Source organism: Dendrobium catenatum, unplaced genomic scaffold (genome assembly GCF_001605985.2).
Source record: "Dendrobium catenatum unplaced genomic scaffold, ASM160598v2 fragScaff_scaffold_370, whole genome shotgun sequence".
Lineage (NCBI taxonomy): Eukaryota > Viridiplantae > Streptophyta > Magnoliopsida > Asparagales > Orchidaceae > Dendrobium > Dendrobium catenatum.
Genome location: NW_021318832.1, coordinates 4,004,457 through 4,022,500, shown reverse-complemented (window position 1 = coordinate 4,022,500; position 18,044 = coordinate 4,004,457). Strand labels below are relative to the sequence as shown.

The window sequence follows — 18,044 nt, the reverse complement described above, 5'->3', positions numbered from 1 at the left end:
TTTGTGGTTGTAAATCTAATAATATTTTTTTGCTTAAATTGAAATGTTTAATGCCTAACAATTTTAAGTGCTTGAAAATATATTGTGATGATCCTTTGTTTGGCATAGATATTTCTATCATGTTAGTATGCATAATTTGTCTAAATTATCAAAGTGGGAATTAGTTGTAGGTTTACTTTGACTTTATTTTTTTAAGGATTAGTTATGTGTTGTTTGTTAATTGGAAAAATGAACTCACATGATTTTTCAAGTATAAGAATCAACTTTCCACGTCTAAACTCTTAAAGTTAACTGTATGGAGACCTATTTGGACTAATCATACCCACTAGTTTATGAGGGAAGAGGTATAGGTATTCCATTATGGATGATTACTACATATTCACATGGGTGGTATTTCTAATAAATAAGAGTGATGCATTTTTTAATTTACAAAATTATGAGATTAATTTAGAGATAAAGAAAGTTACCCATTATGCTTATTAGAAGTGATCATTGAGATAAGTATAATAATGAAACATTTGAGGATTTCTGTTAGGAAGTTGAGATTAAAAATGATTTTTGTCCCTTAGGACACCGAAAAGAAATGTTGTTGTGAAGAGGAAAATATGACCTTATTAGATATGACTAGAACCATGCTTAGTGAGTATAATTTGTCAAAATATTTTTGGGTTGAAGGAATAAATATTGCTTGTTACATCATCAATATGGTGAGTATCATAACTTATGAGATTTTGAAGAATGTAAAATCTTAGTGTTGCACATTTTCATTTGTTTTGTTGATATTTCATCTTGCAAAATGGTAAAGAGCGCTTCATGAAATTTTGCATAACGCATAATGAAAGAGGTACTCTACTAGCTATGCAGGGTGCATAATTGATCAAAAGAGAACCTCAATGACCTTTCAGTTTTTAGAACTTTCAATTTTAGGTCTAATAGAAGTATAATTCTATTATTTTATCCATTGCAAAAGTAGAATATTTTATTGTAGACAATTTTACTGCATAGCTATGGCGGATTAAGCAATAACTTGAAGACTAAATACTTAGACTAGATCACATCCGAGTTAGATTATATGATAGTAGTGCAATAAACTTATTGAAAAATCTTATCCATCACTCTTGAACTAGGCATGTAAAGGTTTAACACCATTTCATTTAAAGATTACATAGCATAGGGTGATGTAGTTGTAGATTTTGTTAACATGGATAAGAAGGTCACCAAAATTTTAATGAAACCTATAGATGAGAATTAATTATGTACACTTAAATGAGGCATAGATATTGTGATGCTGACCATGAAGGATGCATAGTTGATCGAAAGGGTATTGTAGGCACCTTTCCGTTCTTAAGACTCTTACTTGTATCTTGGTCCAATAGGAAGCAAAATTTTGTTGCTTTATACAATATAGAAGCAAAGCATGTCAATACAGGTAATTGTGTCACATAGCTACTTTAAATTTGACAATAACTTGAGGGTTATGGACTTAGATTAAATCATATCCCAATTATGTATGGCAACAGTAATGCAATAAGTCTATAAAAAAATTCTATTCAGCACTCGAGAATCAAACACATGGAAACTCATCATCACTTTAGACGAGATTACAAAGCTCAAAGTGATGTAGCCATAGAATTTTATTAGCACAGATCATTAGCTCGTTAATATTTTCACAAGACCATTAGTTAAGGATTTAGCCTATTCATTGAGATGATGATGTTTAGGGATGTTAGCTCCTTCATTATAAGTATTTTTCAATCATGTATATTATTATACAAAATCCCTTTGATGATTAAAAAAATTAAATTAAAATCAATAAAATATTAAAATTTATGGGTTAATGGGCACCCATTAAGTAGTATAAACCCATAAACTTTTACAGGCACCACAAAATTTGCTTTATTAATCTTTGTCCTTTGAACCCCATTTAGCATTCAAAGGGACATATCATCTTCATTAAGTAATTGGAAAATGAAGAAAGCTATTGGAATACCTATCTTTAACCCTTTATCTAAATTTAATGCTTTCAAAAGCCTTATAAGTCATTAAAATATGTTATTATCTCTTTATTGCTTCCAACTTTTCAAATTTTCAAAAACCTATTCTCAAAAAGGCTGGAGCTTTTTTTTTTTTCAGAAATTTGGGCAAAATAGAATAAAAAGGGCAAAATTAACTAAATTTCACTTCTTATTCATCAAAATTATTATTTTGAGGTGGGGGAATTAGCCACCCTCAAATGTACAAAAAGTTATTACGTCCGGCGTCCAGAGGCGAATCCGGGTGATGTGGCGCTTCCGGATTCGCCTCCGGATGGTTCGGACGCCAGGCGTAATAATTGGCCCAAATGTACATGATTACACCAATGATAATAGTTGAAGATATATTTAAGACATTAGCCTTATATATGATGTCCCAGTTTTTATGAGATTAAATATAAATTGAAGTTAATATAATAATCACTATGTTATTTGATTTGCTACAAATGAGATTGGACATTTAATTATCTAATTGAATATCATTGTATTAAGAGAGTTGCCTCAAATCAATCGTGTAATTGAGTTAAGTTGACTCATGAGCTAGCTCGGGGTTAACTCGATTAATAACTCATGAGCTGAGCTCAACAATCTAATAAGTCAAAATTGAGCTAACCTCGATTCAACTCATCAGCTCTTGAGCTAACTCGTTTAAAAAATGTTAATAAAAGATGTTCATCATATTCTGTTTCGTTTGGGACAACTTTTTTGCTGCTTTTTAAATAGGTTTTTTTTTATAAAAAATTTTTGAATTAAAATTTTTGTATTAAAAATTATTTTAAAAAACAGTAAAAAAATAGTTTCAAACAAAATCGGCAGCTCAAATTATCCCACCGGGCTTAGGTGGGTTGGTGGGCGTGCTTGGTTGGGAACCCCCCATCCCAAGTTCGAATTCTCTCTCATACAGCACAACTCCTTAAGTGGAGAGAAAAGAACAATGGGTCCTGCACATGTGGGGTTGGTTGCTGGTAGACTTGTCGAGGGATTAGTGGACATCGCCAAACGTATCACAAACTGACGTGACAGCGGGCCGATACCTCCGTTCCAAAAAAAAAAAAAAAAAGTTCAAAAAAAAAAAAAAAACCCGGCAGCTCAAATTAGAATTAGAATAATAGAATGGCTAAACTAAGCTCTAATTATTTACCCTCCTGCCATAAAAACCAAACATGGACTACAACCATAGATTCAAATTTGCTTAATCGCCCCACAAAAAGTACAGTTCCCGCTCTTTATTCTCTCTCTAAATTCAAATATGGAGCATGAATGGTCGCTCTGATAAATAATTATTCTGGCTTCTCCAACTACAAAACCCTAAAAACCTTCTCACCGCCGTTTCGGCAGCTGAGCCCTCGCTACTTTACTCTCTCATGTCTAAAGCGACGGCTCACTGCCGCACTCGGCAGCAGGAGAATGCCGGTAATGAACAGCCAAAGGTCGAATGCCCATTGTCCTCTAAGCGCCGCACTCGGTATCGGCAGAATGCCGTCGATGAGCAGCCGAAGCTCCTTGAATCCCCCTCATCTGTGCGCCGCACCCGGCAGCGGGATGGTGCTGTTGATAAACAGTCGCAGCTCCTCGAATCGCCTTCCTCTTCCGCGCGCTGCACTAGGCAGCGGCAGGGTGATGCCGGGGAGCGGCAGACGGTCATATCCTTGAAGAGGAATAAGGTGGCCTCTGAGACTGCTAATGGTTTCCCTGAAGAAGCGGGTACTGTTGCATGTGAAGGACACAGCCCGTCGCGGAAGAAGATAAAGGCGCCAGCTCCCACTGGTGTTAACAAGCTTGAAGAGGAGGGAAAAAATTTGGATATGGAAAAAGAAAACGAAAAAAAAGTAGAGAAGGATGAGCTTTGTGAAGATCCGGCCGCTAATTCGTCGAATAAGAAGAAAGGGGATTCTGGAAAGAAAGTGGTGAAGAAAGAACAGGAGTCAATTTGTAGATTTATTGGTGATCCTGTACCTGTCAATGAAGCTAAAATTAGATGGCCGGAGAGATACACCAAGAAGGTAATTAGCAGCCCTAAAAGTGGCATATAAGAATGCATAACTATTGAATGGCATATAAATTATTATTTAATAAAAAAAAAATACTGGTGAAAGGCGTGAAGATTAATATATTTGCATTAATGTATGCTTAAGTATGTTGGATTACAAGTAAAATTTAGCGCAACTAGCATTAATTGAATTTAAAAATTTGAATCCACAAACTTAAATGGTGTTAAAATTTGAAAATTATTTGTTATTGTAACTTTTAAATTAGTTAAATTGTGATAGAAGAAAATTAAGTATTTAAATGAATATTAAAATTTTAATTAAGAATTTAGAAGCCACATAATTAATTAAATGACTTTGTTAATTAATTTTCTATTTGCCTTAAAATTAGGATTTATTAGTTCTGTATTAGTCAACCAAAGAAATAATCAAATAAATTAAGCTTTCTGATATTTTTTATTGAATGATTGGAATTAATGTTGAAGAAAAGTTTGCTTCTGAGAGCAATGATGATTATGAGATGAGAAAATAATATTTGAGAAATGAAATTCACTTAAAATCAGGGTACATAGAAAGATAAATTTTAAATAGTTTAGAGATGAATTTTTTTTTTTAATATTTTCTTCACTTTTATCTCATTATTAGTCTTCCTCTTTATTCATTCTTTAAATATGAGCATAATTTTTCCATTGGGCATGTTTATTAGAGGTAGATTTCTAGCTTTTATATTAAACAAACTTGTTAGTCACTAAATTTATGATTATACTTAATTTCCTCATAAGAAAGCCTTCAATTTCTAATTGACTTCTTCAACTCTTTAATAGTCTTTGCTAATCACCCAATGGATAAATTCCTCAATATGATATTGATTAGGATAAGTAATAACCTTTGATCACTCTAATGTCTATTTTTTCAACCTCTACTCCTACTCTTGGTTTAATAAATGAAAAGAAAGATTGATATTATGTAAAAATTGATTTCTTTTTCTCTTTATAGAGAGACATGAAGAGATAAATTTTAAAGGATTAGACATGAATAAGATCTTGAGTTTGACATCAATTAATCTAAAAAAATCAAAGTTAAATCTTATCTAAAGATTTCATGATTAAATTAGTTGAGAGAAATTAGATTCCACACCTATCAATCTCTAACATGAATGATTGAAAATTTGTTGTCCTGCCTTAAAAGAGTTCTCTCTTTGGAATACCTCTTCAAAATCATTTATTAGGTTTCATTGGGACTTTGTAATACTTTAGCCTATTAGCGGTAAATTTGTCTTCATGAAACATTGTTCCTACTTTAATTGAAGAACACTAAAGCACTTAGCTTTGATACTAATTGCCAAAAAAAAAACTGCACTCTTGAAAAGCGATGATTATCAGAAGAAACTGAAAATAATCTACAAAGAAAACATTAAAAAATATATGGTAGTTTATGTAATTTGATGAGTCACTTATGTCCATGATTGCATAGAAAGATAATTGTAGATTCAATTAAAAAAAATTATGATATAAATATTCAATTTGTATTGTTCTTTCATTTATTCCTACTCCAAATTTTAGGGAAGTTCCTCTATTGGCTATATTTATAGATATTCTCCTTGTATTCTATGTTGAACTATTTTGTTGGTTGGTAGCCCTTATTACATTTGTCAAAAATTTTTAAAGAAGGCTTTTAGTTTCCAATTACCACCTCTGCCACTTAACTGGTCATTATCTACTACCCATTAGGTAAACCTTTTTGTGACATCAAGTAAGATAAGTATTAGTCTCTTCTTATTCTATTGACCACTTCTTTGAAATCTATTTTTGAACATGGTTGAATGAAGGAAAAATGAGTAATGTCTTAGAATTATTGATTTATTCATTTTTTTTATAAAATAACATCTGTTGGTAGGTATGAAAATTAGATGTGAATAAGATGTTGGGTTTTTCATCCACCAATCTCAAAAAATCTTAACTAAAATTGATCTAAATGCTAGTATGATTGAGTGAAATTAGAGTCCACACAATTCAAGAGCCATTTTTTAGGACCATATAAATATAAATTTTTTGGATGAATACAAGATTTAAAATTGCGCAATTAGGTATTGAAGCATTTTTTTTCACGAGGCGAGGTGTAAGCCTCAAAATCTAAAAAATGTGTAAAGTTAAAATGATAATTGTTTATACATTAATGACTAATCTAATAATATAAAACAGAAAAAGTACAAGATATGAAGTGTCAATTAATAAGTTGTTTGAAAATAAAGTGAAATCCAAACATCAAAATAATAAGTCAATATAAAATATAGTTCAACTTAAAATTCCATCTCTTCTAAATCCCAATATTTTGTTCATTAACATGTAATTCAAAAAATAAATAGCATTGACATAACAACTCAGAAGTCACCAAAATTGTCATCACTAAGTGGGTCTTCATTTGAATCATCGTTATGATGAACTACTCTCTCCCCTTCCTCATCTCCTATAGAGTTTAATGTCTCCCAATTAGGTCCTTCCTCTATATCAATTATCTTTTTCTTCCCTAAGTCTTTTTGAATGATATCTAAATGAGTAATACATTAATAAAAGTAAAGTATAATAAAACTATGTTATTTATATACATTTTTTTATTTGTTCTTAAGTTGTGATGGATGTAAATGCTCTATAATCATCAAAGAAATCAACATTTAAATCTTCCTCTCGTAACTCAAACGGTGTCACCTTCATTTCATCATTTAATAACCACTCGTCATCAAATGTCATATCCTCATAAATCAATGGATCTTCTAATTTTCTTCTAGTTTTTTGTTTTTGAGTCTCTTATTGTACATAATGTACAATAGTGAATTCATTCTCAGTTTCGACAAACGATTTCTCCTATTTGTATGCATTTGGTTGTAGGTGCTCTAATTCCATTCACATCTAGATGAAGAACATGTTAATCCCAAAACTTTCACAACAAAATGTTATAATTCTAAAGTGTCATCATTAAATTAAATCCACCATTCAACTAAGATTTACATAAATGAGTATAGTCAATACTCAAAGAACAAGTTTTAAATAAGTAAAACAACAAATGAAATTACTTGGAAATCGTTTGGAAATAGTGTACTTGGCCTATTGTAATAGAAAAACTTTTCTTTATTCCTAAAAGGTATCAATTGCATGACAACATTTAATCTTTTTGTTGCATCACCTACCACCAGTCGATCCATACAATGATACAATTCTAATTTATTTTAAGATTTGTAGACTTATTCTCTGCATATTGGTACTGAGGGTTTAAGTAATAGCCTATTGTATATAAGTGTCAGTGAAGCTGTAGCTTTTATCTATCATTAATAATATTTCAAATTTTCTTTTAGCTTCCCTCTTCGCCCCCTAAATTGCAGGAAATAATTTCTTTAACTTTATCCATAGTAGGGGTGTCAATTCGGGTTGACGGGTTGGGTTCGGGTTGAATCCGACTTGACTCGGGCATAAACGGGTCAACCTGAACCCGACCAGTTTAGGTAAATGGGTCAGGAAATTAAACCCGGACCTGACCCGCACAGGTTGCCGGGTTGACCTGACCCGACCCGTGAATCCCTTTGACTAGGCAGTGCTGGAGATGCTGCAGTCTGCACGGAGGTCGGCGGGGTTGGCGTCAACTAGATGGATAAGATGTGCTAACTCGACAGGATGTTGACGGCAACTGGTGTCCGGTGTGTGTGCACCACGAAGTCGTCGTTCGACGTTCGCGGACAAGGCGTTGCAGCCTCACAAGCGACTAAGGCGAGTCCGCGAGTAGCGGACGCTGGTCGCCGGACATATTGAGTGCTTGGGTGCTTGACACGATAGCCGGACGTATTGAGTGAATGAGTTCTTGGGTGCTTGACACTGTAGAAAGGTGAGGACTGTGAGGTCCAATCCCTCTGAGGCAAAGCCGCATATGTTAGAGTTGGTGAGGCGACCTCCCTCGGGCCCTGGGACTTGATTTTTTTTTTTTTTGTGACAGCGCGGCCTTTAAATTTTAATTATGGGAAGGCTAAATCCGGGTCAATCAGGTCAATTCCGGGTTACCGGGTTGACCCGGACCCGACCCAGTTATTAAACGAGTCGAAAATTGAGACACGAACCCGACCTTTTTGTTAAATAGGTCGACCCTAACCCGTATTTTTCTGGTCGGGTTCGGGTCGGGTCAATTATTGACACCCCTAATCCATAGCATTGTAAATGAAATTTATAGCAGACCTCTTCTCTGCATCCACCATCCTTAAAATTTGTACTAATGTTCTAATGATTGTGATGAAGTAGCCAAAATTTATCATTTAAAATAATCTTTCTAACCTCTTTCACCTTGGGTTTCTTTGTCCATGCACATCTCAACCACTGTGCGGAGGTAAATATAAACTCTGAAGATTGTCTAGCATCCAACATACTCTCTAATGTCAAGTAACTGGTGACAAATATTGTCGCTGTTGTCCTTAGATTTTTTTTTTTTTTAAATTTCTCATAAGAGTCAAAACCCAAAAATGGTTGTAAATAAACTTAGTTATTTTCTTTGCTTTGCTAAGTGCATATTTATGTTGAGGCAACATCCCAAGCTTCTCAAGAATAAGATCTATGCAATGTGTAGCACATGGAGTTTAATATAAATGTTTCCTCCCTCCATAAGTTTTTTCCCAACAGCCTTGTAAGCACTGGTATTATTTGCTACTAATTGTACTACTAAATGCTCTCCATCCTCCTCAACAACTCTACCTAATAATTTAAAGATGAACTCAATATCCTTGACCTAATCATATACTTCAATTGACTTTAAAAATACGGTACCATAAGGATTATTAATCAGAATGTTTATTAAACTTCTATTTTTCATATCTAACCAATCATATGATATAATAATTACACTTTTTTGGCCAAAGTCCTCTTAAAATTTTCAATATTTTTTTGGGTTTTGACTGTTATGCGAAAATTTTCAAGCAACACTTGATGAAATAAGAATAGATTAGGTTTAGGTTTTTTTTAATAATATTTTTTAAGAGGTGAATGCCTTGTCGAACTGAGGCGAGGTGCTCCTTGAGGTGTGCCTCTGTTTAATTGAGGCGTACGCCTCATATTGCAACTGCAAGGCATCTCGCCTCATATTTCAACTTCAAGGCATCTGCCTTGATGCTCAAACGACTTGAATTGCGCTGAGGCGCGCATCTTGTTGCGCAATTTTAAACCATAGATGAATAGTGAGGATTATTAAAATTAAATTGCACTATTTTACCTTTCAGGGAAAGCAATTTTTTAAAAGATCAATCACTTCAATTTCCATTGTTTTTTAACTTATGAAAGTTCAAATGACTTATTAGAATTAACTTGATAAAGATAAGTAGTTGAAATTTTTAAGAATTTTTTTTGAATAATTTCTATATCAATTGGCATAATGAATTGAAAGAAATAAAAGCTGATAATGGATGAGCTTGGTGCTTACGTGGTGTGATAAAGATAATTCAAGTAATTTAATTGATTGCTTCTGTGGTAGACAGTTATTATAGGCTGGCTTCATTTCGCTAATAATTTCTATACTATCCTGTTTTTATTAAAATAATGAAACAAAGGAAGGCTAATTATGTATCACACATTTTTTTTAACTGGTAAAGGCATTCTTTTATTTTTTTAATATTTAGAAAAATAATGTATACACATTCTCCATTCTTTAATTTTTTCTTTGTTTTCATCTTTCTAGGTTGGTGGGCCAAAGTCTATATCTTCATCAGACTATGGAAAGTATGCTTCTTAACTAAAAAACTTGCATTTTTTTTTTACTGAAGTTAAATGAATGGGATTTTCTTCATTTTCTTTCATGGTTGTATGATATAATCGCCATATCTCATCTATTAAATGCTTTTTTGGTTTTTGGATTCAATTTTGTTATTTTTTTAAATCAGATCGCTTAGGATTTTCAGTTCACAAAGTTCATATCATAGTTTGATTGTGGGTAACACATGGTGTAATTAGCAGGTTTTTTAGAGAGAAATTGAATCTCTGGATATCTAACTGGGAAATGTTTGTTGCTAGTGATAGCATTTGTTGTCATTTTCATCTCGTTCAACCATTTAAATTTTCCGTGACAGTGAAGATGAAGCTGAGCCTGCCAAAGCTAAATGCCATTATTATCAGGCAATGGTTGATGGTGTTGCCTATAACCTCAATGATGACGCACATGTTAAGGTGAAATACAACCGTGTACTTTCGTCATGTAATTTGGCCAATTTCTTGCAAAAAGTTTATCAACTCTTCTAACATCTAAGTTATTTCAAATATTACAATTTCTCTCTTTACTATAGGAATCCCACATAAGTTTCCTTTTTTTTTTATGAATTTTTAATTTTTGGATTCTAACATTCTCTGGCCTACTCAGCCCTGTATAAAATTTTCCTGAATAAAAATTTGTGAACAGTCATAACTGCTCTATCCTATGCTGTAAGAACAAATATTCAAAATGTTATGCATAGAACGATTTAACTAAAGAATGCATTTTTCTATTTATTTTATTGGGAAATGCAAAAACAATTATTCAAATATACTGTGCATATAGCATAGATGTAAGAATTAATTTCATTTAGGCCTTCTCCAACCAAACTCCAAATGCATGAATGACATTGCTCGCGAGCTCCAGCCCAACAACAAAACTTCCGGTATTTGGTTGCGGGTGAAGAGTGTAACACCAATATTGGCGTTGCATTGTTCACCTATGTTATTTTTCTGTCTCTATCGAGTTTGCCCAAGAATTGCGCGAAATAGAGAAAGACCGTTACCTTCTGCAAAGGGTGTAAAATGGAGTTTGATTGAAGATGAATCACGCTATTTTTTAGTTTTACTATATTTTAGAGTGAAAAATGAGATTTTCGGTTGGAGATGCCCTTATATATAATCGCATAATAACCAGTTCATGTTTTCTTCATTATTTGTTCTTTTTTTTTGCTTTATTTGCATTGGCATATTAACGATCACAATACCATGTTGTGAATAAAAATCTATGCTTCCATCTTTGGTTGTCACTATGCTACCAAAAAATCTAAGTGCTTTTCATGTAAGAGTCGAAATTTTTCTTATGTTTCAGTCTAATTATGGGACAAAATTGGTTTGAAGGTCTTGTTTGGTGATTAAAAACCTTCCATAAATTCATATTTTTTTACTTAGTATACCATTAATTTGGTTTTCTAATTAAAGTTATGGACATGAAGTTTTTAGATTCATGCTCAGAGCATGTTTGCTACGGATTATTATTATTATTATTATTTTGGTATAACCTTTATTGTTATTACTTCAATTATTGCTGCTGCTGCTACTTCTTTTTAGTAGTATAAGCCATTGTGAAGGAATAATTATGTGAAAATTCACGAATTCCGCTTTTAATTGTTTTTTTAGGCCGGTGATGGTGAACCAGATTATATTGGACGTATTATTGAATTTTTTAAAACTGTTGAAGGGAAGCTGTATTTTAGGGCCCAATGGTTCTATAAAGCTGAGGATACTGTAAGTTGTTTGATGCACAAATTTTATGTTTTTAAATATTTTTAGTTATCATAAAAGATCTAAGCAAAATTTTTATTTGGTCTTGTAGGTAATTAGCTATCATGCGAATGACCATGATAAAAGAAGAGTCTTTTTGTCTGAAGACCGTAATGACAATGATTTAGAATGCATTGTGTGCAAGATTAGAATAGTTCGGATTGCAAATAACGTAATTTCAACGTTTTATATATATATAAAAAAAATCTTGCCATGCGCATTACATTGTTTGTGTGATGTTATAGTTAATTATTTGAATTTTATTTAGTATATTATCTTTTGTAGAATGGTTTACCTTTAAAAGATGAGATTCCAGAGTGTGATTATTATTATGATATGTCATACTCACCCTTCTATTCCACTTTCGCCAATCTCCCCAAAGGTACTTTCTGGATATGTTCTGTTTATATTTAGCATTCTTTAATTTTTATATATCGTCTTATGGTTATTTTTATTATTATTTGACTGCATACCATGGTACACTACTTTAGATGATACTAGCGGTGTTAGTTCAGTGTCAACTACTTCAAGTGACGAAGGTTTTGAATTAGAAGCATCTCCAATGAATGCTAATTTGCTAGATTTGTACTCCGGTTGTGGTGCAATGTCTACTGGCTTGTGCCACGGTGCTCAACTTGCTGGTCTTAATCTTTACACTGTAAGTTGTGAACGTGAACTTAGCATGAAAAAAATTCCTTTTTTGTTCATAATTTCAATTATCGTAAATATTTTTATCCAATTTACTTTATTATTATTTGATCATTGTCATTTTTTTGTTGTAGACGTGGGCTGTAGATGTTAATTCATTTGCCTGCCAAAGTTTACGGTTGAACCATCCAAAAACAAAGGTATCTATTCAATGTCTAATGCTTGATGCAATTGTATTATTATAAACAATTCTCTGGTCAAGATCTTTGTTAATGCATTCTGATTTCTGAATATTAAACTTGGTTTCATGCTTTCGTTAGCCTTTTCACTATGGATCTATTGGTTTTTTAATGATTTTTTTTTCATGATTTTGTTTTTCAGTTCTCAGGATGGGCGAAAACTTTTTCACCACCAAACTTAAAGTGCTATATTTTGTTTTTGCTGTTCAATTCTAAGAAGAATCCGTGCTTTTACTGTTTTTATATGATCAAACCGTAACCTTTTTTGTGTTGCTAAAATGAAGGTCCGAAATGAGAAGGCTGAGGATTTTCTTACTCTCTTGAGAGAGTGGAAGAAATTATGTGAGGAATTTTCCTTGGACGTGAAACATCCACCCAGGCCGAACAAAGAGTCAGATGACTTTAGCGATGATGGCGGCGATAATGATTCAACTCCTGTGCCTAAAGGGGAGTTTGAGGTGGATCATTTCGTTGATATTTGCTTTGGAGATCCAAATGAAATTGGCAAAAAAGAGTTGATGTTTAAGGTGATGTGTAATACAGTAAAACATATTGCTATGGAGTCCATTCTAATTTATGGATTTCTTGGAAACAGTTTCTTTTTTCCTAGGGTTCTGGCTGATTCTTCTTTGTTCATTTCATTTATTGGTATTTATCTTCTTATAGGTGCGATGGAAAGGCTATGGAGCAAGTGAAGATACATGGGAACCTATAAGTGGCCTAAGGTACTGTATTCAGGCTTTATATAACTTGTTCTTTATTTGCTATTAACTCGTATTGTTTTAATCTTACATAGCAAGTGTTCTGAGAGAATTGAAAATTTTGTTCGAAAAGGATACCAAAACAAAATTTTGCCTTTGCCTGTGAGTACCTTGCATTTTGGTGCTTTTAAGCCCTCAGCATTTTGTTTTTCTCTACCATGAATTTAGATGTACACGCATAATAATTTTTTTTAACGTTTTCTATAGGGAGTTGTCGATGTTATTTGTGGGGGTCCTCCTTGCCAAGGTATCAGTGGGTTTAACAGATTTAGAGATTATAATAATCCACTTGCGGATATCAGAAACCAACAAATGGCTGTATTTATGGAAATCGTGGATTTTCTTAAGCCTAAATATGTCTTGATGGAGAATGTCGTAGATATTCTTAAGTTTGCTGAAGGATTTCTAGGGCGGTTTGCATTTAGCAAGCTGGTTAAAATGAATTATCAATCTAGGTTAGGTATAATGGCTGCTGGCTGTTATGGCCTTCCCCAATTTCGAATGAGAGTATTTCTATGGGGTGCTCAGCCCAGTGAGGTATTTATTTTTTCTTTACCTCATTTTGTTACTATCTTAGATCTGTTTTTAATTTTTTTTTTCATTCCCAGGTTTTACCACAATTTCCTCTACCTACACATGATGTACTAGTTCGAGGTGGTGCCCCTGTGAAATTTGAGGTAAATATAAATCAATGATGTATTACAAATAGTTATTCTTGCATTCGATGCTTAATAACATGGTGATTCTATTTGTTTAGCAAAATATTGTTGCTTATAATGAAGGTCGACGGCCACAACTTGAGAAGGCCTTATTTCTTGGTGATGCCATTTCAGACCTTCCTAAAGTATGCATGGTTTTTATTGGCATTTTAATTTTGTTTTTCATAGCTGTTCTTTATTTTGTTGATTGTAAAACCTTCAGGTAGAAAATAATGAAGCAAGAGATGAAATGCCCTATGGAAGCAGTCCAAAAACAGATTTTCAGTTCTCCATCCGCCTCACCGAACCAGGTAACTTGAAGCAAGTTCTGATTTTTATTTTTTTTAATTCCTATAAGCAGTAAATGAATCATGTTCAAGCTCCGTAGTGATCATGTCAGTTTTGTGATGGGGACCTTCGGAGATTTTTAGACCTTGGTCTAAATTTTTCAGCTTCCTATTTATGTTTTATCTAACAAGACTTCTTTTCAGCATGATTGGTCCTTGATCTAGTTATTCCTAAAATTTATATCCAATATGACTTATTTATTCTAACAATATTTTTACCTTGGTAGAATATTCTAATTGGAACTCCATGTCTAGAGGTTATATGAGCAAGATGTATGGAGACTGCAAGATGTTGTCGTTATATAAGTGCATGTGCATTTGTATAGCCATAATTGGGTATATTTTTTGTATAAAGGATACTATTTTTTATTTTTACTTGCCTCTACCGAAAGTTTGGAGTAGGAATTATTATAGTGTAGGTGAGGATTGAATCTAAGATTTTGATAATAATTCTTGAAGCCTTTACCAAACATGATTAATTAATTGGCACTCACATAATAGATTATATGTGATTATTATAAATGTATTAATTTATTTTATTTCAATCGCATTTGGCATGAGATTTTTTTATAGTTATGCATGTTATGAAATTATTTCATATTTGTTCAGCCTTATTTTATTTACAAGAAAATGTTGATGGTTGTTGAAAAGTTTTCTTTGATCATTGGCAATGCTAGATTTTTTTTCATGGATGCATAGTACTAAACTTCTGGTTTTTAATTTTATTTGCATTCCTTAGATTTGGTAGACCCCTCCTCCAACCCAAAGAAGGCAGTTCTCCATAATAACTTATTTGATCATCGACCATTGCAGTTGAATGAAGATGACTATATGCGTGTATGTAGAGTACCTAAAAAAAAGGTCGGTTTTCTAATATTATTCTTTTAAGTAGCATTTTATATCAAATTTATTGTATTTCTATTATTGTTATGAGGGTTGAGCTGTTTTTGAACTTTATTATTATGTATATGCATATAGGGAGCCAATTTTCGAGATTTTCCTGGTGTTATAGTTGGTCCCAATAATGTTGTGGAGTTTGATCCACAAATTGAACGGGTTTTACTTCCTTCAGGGAGTCCTTTGGTAAATTCATCTACTTTGTTCAAATTTTTTTTTTTCTAATGCTATTATAACTATTTATTTATTTGTTTGATACAGGTTCCTGATTATGCTATGTCATATATCAAGGGAAAATCTCCAAAGTAGGGTTTAATATTTTTTTTAAACCTTCATTGCCTTCTGAAATTGAATGTTTCTTTTCCATTGATTTATATGTATTGTCTAAATAGGCCCTTTGGACGGCTATGGTGGGATGAGACTGTGCCCACGGTAGTAACTAGGGCAGAGCCACACAACCAGGTAAAATGGTCCCAACTGTTTAGGTGAAATCTACAATGATTTATTTGTTTTGGTATTATCTGTTTAAGCTCCTTTTTCTTTGTAGATTATTTTACATCCTGAACAGGACAGGGTGTTGACCATAAGGGAAAATGCTAGGCTTCAAGGATTTCCTGATTACTATAAATTGTGTGGTCCTATTAAAGAGAGGTAAAACCCTCTATCTTTACTGTTATTCTTGTTTGCTTGTTCCTTGATATTCTTATGAGTATGTTTAATATAGGTATTATTCAGTCCAAGAATAGAAATTTTAAGGTTTTGACAAACTAAGGTTTCGTTTGGAATAGTTTTTTTTTATGTTTTTTAAAGCAGCTTTTTGATACAAAAATTTCTTGAATCAAAAAATTGTTTAAAAAGCTGTTCCAAAGGAAACTTAAGTTGGCTTCTACCCATTAAAGGTATTTTTTAGATGCACGTTTTTTAAAATGTTATTCTTTTTGGGATATTTAGGCCATTTAAGGCAAACTCACACACACAAGGCATACATAGACTTGAACCCTAGACCTCTTAGTTGGAAGCCTAAGCTCCCAACCAATAGGTTAAAGAGAGCTGTGTTTAAAATGTTATTTGCCATGAAAATCTTTTAGAAACTAATGATTACATAACAGATCAAAAATTTTTTTTTTTTTTTTAATTTGCTTTTCTAGGGAGATTTTTTATGAATCTCAGCTTAAACAAAGTTATAATAAATCCTATACAAGCCATTATCTTACCTAATCACAGGTAAGTTTTAGGCTTCATTTGGGACTGTTTTTTTATTTCTTCTTAAAGCAGCTTTTTAGTACTAAAAATTTGCTTTAAAAAACAGAAAGAAAGTCATCTCAAATGAAGTTTTAGGGATTTGTTATTTTGTTGCCAATCTTTTCTTGAAAACTTAATGTCGATTTATAGTTTTGATCTTTACTGCAAGGAATAGCTTTTCAATAAAGTATTTCTTTTTTTTTTTAAACTGGACAGGTATATCCAAGTTGGTAATGCAGTTGCTGTACCAGTTTCAAGAGCCCTTGGTTTTGCACTAGGCCGTGCATTCCAAGGCAAAGGCGGTGATGATCCTACCTTTACTCTTCCTGCAAACTTCCCCCACTTTGGTGTTGGGGCTGGTGAAGCAATCAATTGACGAGCCAGAAGAAGAAAAAAAGTTTTATATATTCTATTTTTTATGATATTTTAGAATTATAAAACTTCAATTCCATAATTTATTATCTAATCTCTAACTTAGAGTAGTATCCTTTGCTTGTCAATCATATGTTGTACCATTGTGAGTTTTAAAGTGATTTAGGCTTTGTTTGGGATAACTTTTCTTTGCATTTTAGGGAAGAATGGTTACTAATGCAATACCATTTTTATCAGTTTGTTTTCTTATCTCATAATTACCAAATTTTCCTTCACATTATTGTGTGTTTCATTGAAGTGATATTTAAATTTGTTTAAGGCACAAATAATCACTTCAAAATGTTTCATGATGACTTAACAAGCCCATATTGTCACATGGAAGTGCTCTCTTTGATATCAAATTAATGTAGCCTAGGATTTGAGTGTACCAAGGCTTATGCTTCATGTTGGGGTGTATAATGTTTCTTAGGAACATTGAGGATTTGTTTTGAATGGTTGAAATTTTTTATAAAGGTGATTATAAAGTTGCTGTAGATAAAGTAATTTTTTTAATACAAAAGTTTATCAAATGAAATGAAAAAATTAGTAGTTAAAAAAAAATTGTGGTTGCGATTTCAAAAGCAAAGTAGTAAGATTGACCCAAACAAAACCTTAGAATGAGGTTGGTGGCATATAGGATGAGGGTGGTGTTAAGGTCAACCAAGGCATGATCATATCAGGTCGTGAGTATGATAATAACTAATGAAATTAGGTTTTGAAAATAAAGAATATCTTCGATAGGGATATATTTACTTAAGTTTTTGAGTTTGTTGGATTCTTTCAAGGAATTTAAGGTATTGAATTAATATAAAACTTATACTAGGTCTTAGAAACCTTAATATGGCTGACTTGATACATGGCACTATTTCTTTAAACTTTGTTTATGTAAGATGGCTTGAAATACTTAGAAGTGATGTGGAAATACTTCTAATTAAGTTATGGAGTTTATGGGATTTTTCCAAAGATTTTAGGTGGTGAATTGAAATCAAAATCAAGATTAGGTTATTGAAACCCTAATATAGCTAACTTGAAATATGGCCTTGTTTCTTTGGCATGTTTCAAAACATAGTTGTATTTTTTATGTGATATGAGATATGTATGGAAAGGTTTAATAGGAATTTAATCAAAATTATAAAAAATTTACATAAAAATTTTAAATACTTGCCAAAGAGCACCTCTCAGTCATGAATTTCAAGGAGAAAGAAAAATGTATTAACACATAAAATTTTATTTCCAAATATTTAATAA

At 32.5% G+C, this 18,044-nt stretch overlaps 1 protein-coding gene across 1 annotated transcript; it reads left to right on the top strand.

The window, feature by feature from the left end:
• The first annotated feature begins 3,324 nt into the window (after positions 1-3,324).
• LOC110093912 (DNA (cytosine-5)-methyltransferase 1) lies at positions 3,325-16,944 on the top strand. Its single transcript, XM_020818961.2, has 21 exons — positions 3,325-4,036; positions 9,725-9,765; positions 10,113-10,209; positions 11,410-11,517; positions 11,606-11,725; positions 11,839-11,935; positions 12,045-12,211; positions 12,336-12,401; positions 12,725-12,967; positions 13,107-13,165; positions 13,237-13,303; positions 13,409-13,738; positions 13,810-13,878; positions 13,959-14,045; positions 14,123-14,210; positions 14,986-15,107; positions 15,225-15,329; positions 15,405-15,448; positions 15,536-15,605; positions 15,691-15,794; positions 16,602-16,944. Exons 1-21 carry the CDS (start codon positions 3,398-3,400, stop codon positions 16,759-16,761), a joined length of 2,883 nt encoding a protein of 960 aa, XP_020674620.1. The 5' UTR covers positions 3,325-3,397; the 3' UTR covers positions 16,762-16,944.
• Positions 16,945-18,044: the final 1,100 nt, after the last annotated feature.